Source organism: Phalaenopsis equestris, unplaced genomic scaffold (genome assembly GCF_001263595.1).
Source record: "Phalaenopsis equestris unplaced genomic scaffold, ASM126359v1 Scaffold000413, whole genome shotgun sequence".
Lineage (NCBI taxonomy): Eukaryota > Viridiplantae > Streptophyta > Magnoliopsida > Asparagales > Orchidaceae > Phalaenopsis > Phalaenopsis equestris.
Window position 1 is genome coordinate 72,149 of NW_018164854.1, and position 8,198 is coordinate 80,346.

At 35.7% G+C, this 8,198-nt stretch overlaps 1 protein-coding gene across 1 annotated transcript; it reads left to right on the forward strand.

Annotated features, from left to right (window-relative positions):
* The first annotated feature begins 1,418 nt into the window (after window positions 1–1,418).
* LOC110027081 (zinc finger protein ZAT4-like) lies at window positions 1,419–2,933 on the forward strand. The gene has a single exon (XM_020728357.1). It carries the CDS (start codon window positions 1,628–1,630, stop codon window positions 2,510–2,512), a length of 885 nt encoding a protein of 294 aa, XP_020584016.1. The 5' UTR covers window positions 1,419–1,627; the 3' UTR covers window positions 2,513–2,933.
* Window positions 2,934–8,198: the final 5,265 nt, after the last annotated feature.

Consider the following 8,198-nt stretch of genomic DNA (forward strand, 5'->3'; position numbering starts at 1 on the left):
TTTCTTTTTTTCTTTTTAGTGCTTTCAAAATAAAATTTTTATCTCTTCTTCCAATTCTTTGTTTTTTTTTATCTGAGTGTTGAATCTTCATGTAATGTTAAGATTTTAATACCTCACTCTAATTCACAAATATTCTAGCATGCAACAAAAATAAATATATTATAAAAATAAAATAAAAAAGTTGTGCTCAAATTATAACATATTAATTGAAAATAAAATAAAGAATAATGAAAATTTCCCCGCTCGCTTCCAATTACGTAGAAATTTGATTTGCTCCTTGGAAATTAGAAGCTAAATGCCAAAATTAATGGAGTCAAACTACACGTCAACCAAGGGTATTAATGTAAATAAATGAACAAGACTCGACCGATAGGTGATCCTCCCATTCTTTGCATCCTGGCCGTTCGGCCAGTCCCAAGTTTCCGCGCCGGTTTACTTTGGCCAAATCGACGGTCAACGTTGGTCTCCACCGTGGACTAGTTCCGATTATGTGCGCGCAGGACATTTTCACAACATCAAATATCTCATGAAGATTCGTGCAGGCCGTTTTGATGCATCGAATGGTTTAGATTTTTCCCATCGACTCACGTGCGAGTCCACCAGCTCCGCGTGTGTGACACGTGGGCCCCCACCGGGTTGAGGCTAGTTCCGCGAATCGGTCGTGGGCCTCGTGGCCGCCTCCGAAAAAAGTGGCCTTTACCTGAGCTGTAGGAGGTTAGTTATATTTTCTGTTTTTTCGCCACTAAATTTATATTTAGTTTTCTTATTTACTTTTACTAATATAAGAAAAAAGGTACCCTTAAATAAATAAAAATATATATTATCTCATAAATATTGCAATTAATAGAAACATCAGTTAGTTTATTTAGAGACAATGGCTTCCGAAGTAACGATCATGATTTTAATTATTTATTAATTAAATTTATAATTAAGATAATTACAGTTGAATTGATAATTTAATGATTGTACCGAAACCAGACCTAGCAGTTTTCCTTGATTTTTTCCGTCGAGCCCCTCCGTAAAAACAGAAAACACAAAATCCACCCTGAAGGACATAAATGTAAATAATTACTTAGGAAATAAAGAATCGGGAACCACAAATTTACAATATTTGGTTAAAAGTATAACATGGTCTGAGCAAATCGCCAAATCCCTTCTGCAATTAATGCCATTAAGACGCACCATAAGCGAAGAAGAGGCAAACAAATTAAATCAATACATGAAGACTATGCATGACTTTGGGAATTAAGCGTTTTAAAAACATTCCGATTTTTTTTCTAATTTAAAAAATAGGAATGCCAAATTCTTTAATATGTAGGCGGAAAAACGAAAAATTAAATAAAAATATACTCCTTTTCCATCGACAGGCCTTGCGCTCCTCTCTCTATCTTTAGTTGCCTAGTTCTGTAGAAGCACCACGGCTCTATACTTGTTTGTGGGTTTCTTTTGGTGGGAGGATGCTTGTCACGTACTCCTCTTAGTTCCCACTCGCTCTCGCTCTCCCCCTCTTTGAGTGAAGAAGAAGAACGATCGGCAAAGCAATTCTGGAATGGAGTAGAGGGAGAAGAAACATAATTAGATTAATCTTCTCTCGCTCTCTCTCTCTCTCTCTCTCTGCTTCTTATCCATGGAGAAGCACGCTTGCAAGCTCTGTAGTCGAAGCTTTTCCAATGGCAGAGCGTTAGGGGGTCACATGCGTTCTCACGCCGTCGCAGTCGCAGCTGCCGCTTCGGCGAAATCCCTCCTTTCTGACTACTCATCTTCCTCAACCTCTTCTCACGAAGCAGAGGAGGGCAAAGGGCTCTCTTACGGTCTTCGAGAGAATCCTAAAAAAAGCTTCCGCATGGTGGATCCGGAGTTCTCCTCTTCCGTCGTTCAAGACCGAGAAAGCGAAACGGAGTCCTCCCCGATCACAATCAATCGTCGACGTAACAAGCGGCCTGCTCCAGAGCTTCCGGAAGCTGAACAGCTTAGCTCTGTCTCCGATACGACGCCAGAGGAGGACGTTGCCATCAGTCTAATGTTGCTGTCTCGTGACGTTTGGAGTAAGGATGAGGAAGACGAAGAAGGAAGAGAGCTTGTAACGATGGTCAACTTAAAGACGAAGAGTTCGCCAGCGAAGGGGCGAAGCAGATTCCAGTGTGGCACTTGCAAGAAGGTATTCCGATCGTATCAAGCTCTTGGCGGGCACCGCGCGAGCCACAAGAAGTCACGGAGCTGCTTCCCGCCGGCCAATATTGAAGGATCGACGGAAGCCATTGCCGACGGCGAGGGTAAAAGCGTTCATGTTTGCCCAATCTGCTTCCGAGAGTTCGACAGCGGGCAAGCTCTCGGAGGGCACAAAAGATCTCATCTTTTGTCCTCGACTGCAAATATTACCATCATATCACCGCCGCCCGTTGCTAAGCTTAACGAAAGCTTATTCGATCTCAACCTCCCCGCACCATTGGATGATGTTGCAGAGCTCTCCGCCATCTCCGAAGCAGGGTTCATGACTTCCAGTCCTGTTTGAACAGAAGTAACCGATTCCGTTCGCCTTTCTCGAGGTAAGAATCCATAACTGTAACTGACTCTGAAAACAATGAAATCGTTCTGAAAAGAATTCATCTGGAAAGCTGCTGATTTTGTTAGTTTGTGTGTATCCAAAGCTTCTACTCACTCTGCTTGGATGTCATCGGTTACAATTTCTTTTTTTTTTTTTTTATTTTGGTTGTCTTCAAGTTCACTTTTTTATTATAGAATCGTTTTTGGGTTCTTAAGTTACCTTTGCCCACTGAACCTGTTGGAACAGCTATAGGATGTATTAAATAAAAATCTTTAAAAAAATCTGGCGTTCTGCTTCGCAGACCTTAATTAATTGCTTAGTTTTCTATTTAAAAGCATAAAAATTGAATCTTTCGAGCATTTCTTCATTGCTTTCATGATTTCACAGTTTCATGAGCTTCACTGTCACTGCTAGTACTTGTTCTTCGCCGCTTTTGCCAGTTTCCCCACCCCTTCTTCTTCGCCCATCTTTCCCACTTCCAGGCTCCCGTTGGAGCGTAGCTATCCTATATTAATTGCGGCGCTAATTCAGCTCTTTGAGAGTTTAATTACAGTGACATTAGCACGTAGCAGTCGGCGATCATCACCGTTCATTCGCTTCCAGTTAATCCCAGCCGTTAGTTTCATGGATCGTGGTACTTCGTATCACGTGGGCGTGCACGGTGGTACGTCTGATATCTAATGGACGCTTCTGATGGATCTACTACCTATCCAACCCGTAGTTGTCATTTTTTAAATCATAAAAAACATTAAAGTCCTTTTATTTTGTATTTGTTTAAGTTTTGAGCTTTTTTAGCGGGTTGTGACGAGAACATGCCGTGAAACCGCGGCTTTTCAGTTTCAGTTCGACCGGGCCATCTCCGACTGGAGTTTGGGCCGGTTCGGGCCGGGCCGTAATAACCCGAAACAACCAAATCCAGGCATGATCTGCCCTCATGGCATCCTCTTTCGGCGCTGTGGGCTCCATTTTTTTTATCAGCTCTTTTATTATTACTTTTCTTTTTAATACAGTAGGCAATTTTATAAATATATATATTTATATATAAGCACCAAATAATTATATACAAATATTATACCAGTAAAATGTGTATGGTCTTATAAAATCTCGTGATACGACTCATGCAAAAAATGTCGAAATATCCAATATAAGAAGAAACTAACTAAAAACAAATAAGATGGTTGATCGACCTGTAATCCATAGGAGCGGCAGTCAACTCATGAGAGACAATTAACTTAAACAATCGAATGACTTAGTAACTAATCATGCAAAACTCTATTGACACACAAAGCCAAGTGGCATACCCGATCAAAGGCCTACTAAAGACATATAAATGTTAAGGATGTGTTTGTAATTTTACAGTTATTTTGGGTCTTTATAAATAAAGGAACAATAAATATAAATCATAAATTTGTCTCTCTTTTCCTTCTCTTTGTTCTCATTTGCCTCTTCAAACTTATTTTCTAGTATGATTCACAAATAAATTTGAGTCAGACTTTTTATATATATATATATATATATATATATATATCTACGTGTGGCATTGCTCTTTCTAGAAGCCCTGCAAACATAGGTGAAAACACTATGAGAGTAGACTTTTAGTGATACCCCAAGATGACATCATGTGTATTTAACATGAAACTCTTTCTAGAAGCCCTGCAAACATGGGTGAAAACACTATGAGAGTAGACTTTTAGTTATACCCCAAGATGACATCATGTGTATTTAACATGAAAAATATATATTTTTAATGACAAAGAAATATTTTGCAGATTACAATCAGTGAACACACATATACACAATAGTACACATCATAGTAATCGTATAATCAAATCTCTAGTAGGGTCCTCAGGGGAAAATGGTCCATTGATGGGAAAAACAGGGTTGCTCAATGCTGATCCAACTAACAGGTGCGGAAAATTCTGAGTGGGTGGAGAGGTTCGGAAACTTGGAATTCCGGGATGCAAGTGATGTGATGTATTTCTTCAGAAATATTATTTTTATTTTTTCGATTGAGTTTCTTAATTTTCAAGAAATTATATTTCGGCCTGTAAGTTGTGGGCCATTGCAATATGGGCTGTGGGCTGGCCCGTAGTATGCCGCTTCAGTAAGGAAGTTGATGATTCGGGCGGCATTGGATTAAAAGTTACGGTTGCTTCTTGCAGGTGGGCCCGCTTATTGTTCTAAGATTAAAACAGAAGCATGTGTCCACATGAGCACATAGGTAGCTTCTTGCTATTTAAGTGTAAGATTCGGTGATGCATAAAGTTGCTGTTTGGCAGGTTAAAATCTTAGAAAATTCATGAATATTCATTTATAATGCATCTTTATTTGAATTATATTGTACAAATTTTTAATAGTAATGTTACACTTGATTGATATTATATACATACATAGAGAGCCAAAGTGTGTGTGTGTTGATCCTTGTAATGAAATTCTTTTCATTTTTACAATTTATTGGCATGCATGCATTTTTTATTATTTCTTTCATCATATTAGCCAAGAAGAACATAAAATGTTACAAGCCACCGTTCACGCCCGCGTGATACGAAGTGTGCAAAAATTTTAATTTCACTTTGATCGATTTTCTTGTGATAGAATACAATTATGCTCCAATGTTTCATAACAAAATCTTCCTCGTGTTTAAAGTTATCTACAGTAATCTTCAATCCCCCGAACCTAAAGCACATTATATATGATATATTTCAGACAATCTTCCAAAGGTTCAATCAAAGCCGTTCACTTATATCTATCATACAGTCATAATGGAAGGGCTTTCTAAACCCTCTAGACAGTAAGTTAGCAAATGTGATTGTCCATCACATAATTTTTTGCATCAATAATATTTCAAACCTTAGATGTGGGACTAAACTTATGCCCTCACATTTTATAATAAAATCTTCCTCATGTTAAGTTATCTACATCAGCTCTCACTCCCCCAATCAAGAGCTCATCAAATATCATTCATTTTGCACGATCATTTGAAGGTTTCAGAGGACTCACTTGGGAGCCGCAAATAATATAGACTCCTTATGAATAGGCCAATAATTGTCGAATTTATTAAATGAAAAGATAGTTGAAAATCAATTTATATGATTTAACATATTTCATAAAATATTTATGATATTATTATCGGGCCCATTAATGCGCCTGAGATAATATTCTGCTAAATAAAATATTTATGACATCTACTATTAAATTTTATTTTTTACATTTATATCACCTATATTTTCTTATATCACATAAAAAATATCACTATTTTATGTGCCTATAAGACCTAAAATTTATTTAGGTGCTAGATATAAATATAGATAAAATTTGGAGTTGACAGACTTTATTTTAGAAAATACTTTTTTTAAAAATAATATTTAAATAGATTATTTATTTCTCACAAATTCGTCTAATTTATAATCTATATTTATATTAACAATTTTTTTCTAAATTTAAATTATTTAATTAATCGACAGTTTAATGGGCATAACAAATACACAATACTATCATTATTAAATAAGGTAAAATATATAATTAGTTATTTTCATTAGAAGCACTAAAGCGTGTGGGGTCCATTCGATTGACACGCTTCTACAATTTATAGATTTTGCTATTTATTTTTTTTAAGGTTTTTTTTTAATAATTATTAATTATAGGACTCATTAATCAACGATCATAATTTCATTCACTTGGTACATGCACATGCAACACTACCTTTAAATGAAATTAAATGTTGCCACCTCACCATAACTTTATTAAGGATAAAAATAAAACTTTATAATTATAATCATAATAATAATTATTATTATTACTATTATTATATATATTTTTGTTACTATAATTTTTTTTATCATTTAACTCCACATTTGGTGTTTAGGATTGTCAAAACAGCTCATTGTTCGCGAATAACTCGTGTTCGGCTCGTTCGCTAAGTTAACGAGTCGAACACAAACAACACGAACCAATATTTGTTCGTTCGTGTTCGGCTCGCTTTGACTCGAAATACTATTAATCAATTATATATATATATCTTTGATGAGTAGTATTTTTTAAAAATTTAATTGACTACAAGGCTACAAAGATTTATAATCAATTAAAAGAAACTAATTAAATTTAGTTTCTTACTACTTCTGACATTATTGATTAAGATTAAGGGTGTGCATTAGGTTAAGCTCAGTTGGATTGGTAAACAAATTTGTTAAACCAATTGAGCAAAATTAAATCATCTCCTTGTTCGTGAATAGCTCGTGCTCGGCTCGCTAAGCAAACGAGCCGGACACGAATACACTTTTTGAGCACACTGAATCTAGGCTCGCTGGTGTTCGATTCTTTTACACCCCTGGTGCTTAACCAATTGGACAAAAAAATGATGGCTGATCTAAGCCCACAACGGAGAGAATAGAATACAGAAGCCCATTGGGTATATTAATGATATTAAAACTATTTTATTATAATTTAAATAACGTAATAATAATATAATAATATTATTGACAACCTTTCAATGAATATTATTTTAATTTAAGACAAGCTAAAATTCGATTATTTAGAATACTATTCTATATTACAATTTTGAGACAAGATATTTTCTATATTTTTTATTAAAATATCTTAATTTTAGTTTTTAAGTCAAAATCAATAGCCAAATTGTAATCGATTGGCTCTTTAAAATTAAATTGGTTCATTGGTTTGTCAATTCAACCCCAATTATGGGTGCTCAATCTCTAATTTCGCACTCAAAAGATTTTGTGTATTGACTGATCAGTTTGAATGGTTGGTTAGTACCTGAACCAGCTGGTCTGATCTTATTTTTAAAATGATGATTTTATCTCATTTATCTTTAAATGAGAGAGAGAGAGAGAGAGAGAGAGAGAGAGAGAGAGAGAGAGAGAGAGAGAGAGAGAGAGAGAGAGAGAGAGAGAGAGAGAGAGAGAGAGAGAGAGAGAGAGAGAATAGACCCTTCTTAAGAAAAAAATATTTGTGAAGTACAGTGCAAAACTCACCATACTGTCTTGTAGTCATCCCACTGAATGTATGGTATAATACGAGTTACATCATCGTACACACAGAATTTCTCCTTCTTCAGTTGATAAATAAGAGATTTTATTTTTTTGTTTAAGTATTTTGGTTTGTGAATAAATTGATTTGTTATTCATATTTTTAATGAGGAAAACTATTGGAATATTATTTAAATTATTGGTATGAAATGCTTATTAATCAAGAAGTCTCAAGGAAAGAAAAACCTAAGTGATGCATGTTAAACATTTTTGAACCTTAGCACAAACATGTGCATGGTGAACTCGATGTGATAATTCATATTGTCTACTAAGATTTCCTTGCAATCAATTCTCACTAAGACATAACGTTCAACAACAGGCCACTCATCTAACAAGGTCAAATTGTCATCGAGACTAACAAGTTAATGCACATGCAAAATGCAAAGGGACTTAGCATACTGTGACCACTCTATCGAGGTGTGAATGATCACAAGGGATATGATTAAAGCTAAAAACCCAATGAAATTGCTATATCAAGGCGGCAAAAGATCAAATTGGATGACAAAAGATTGTTCGGACAGGTGTGTCGTGTTACGTGGACACACGTGTCCAATCATATGCACGAGAACATATGATTCACTCATTTGACATGATCGTACAAGGTAAACGAT

Coding starts and splice junctions, on each gene's coding strand:
- LOC110027081 (XM_020728357.1), top strand. CDS start 1,628: ATGGAGAAGCACGCTTGCAAGCTCTGTAGTCGAAGCTTTTCCAATGGC.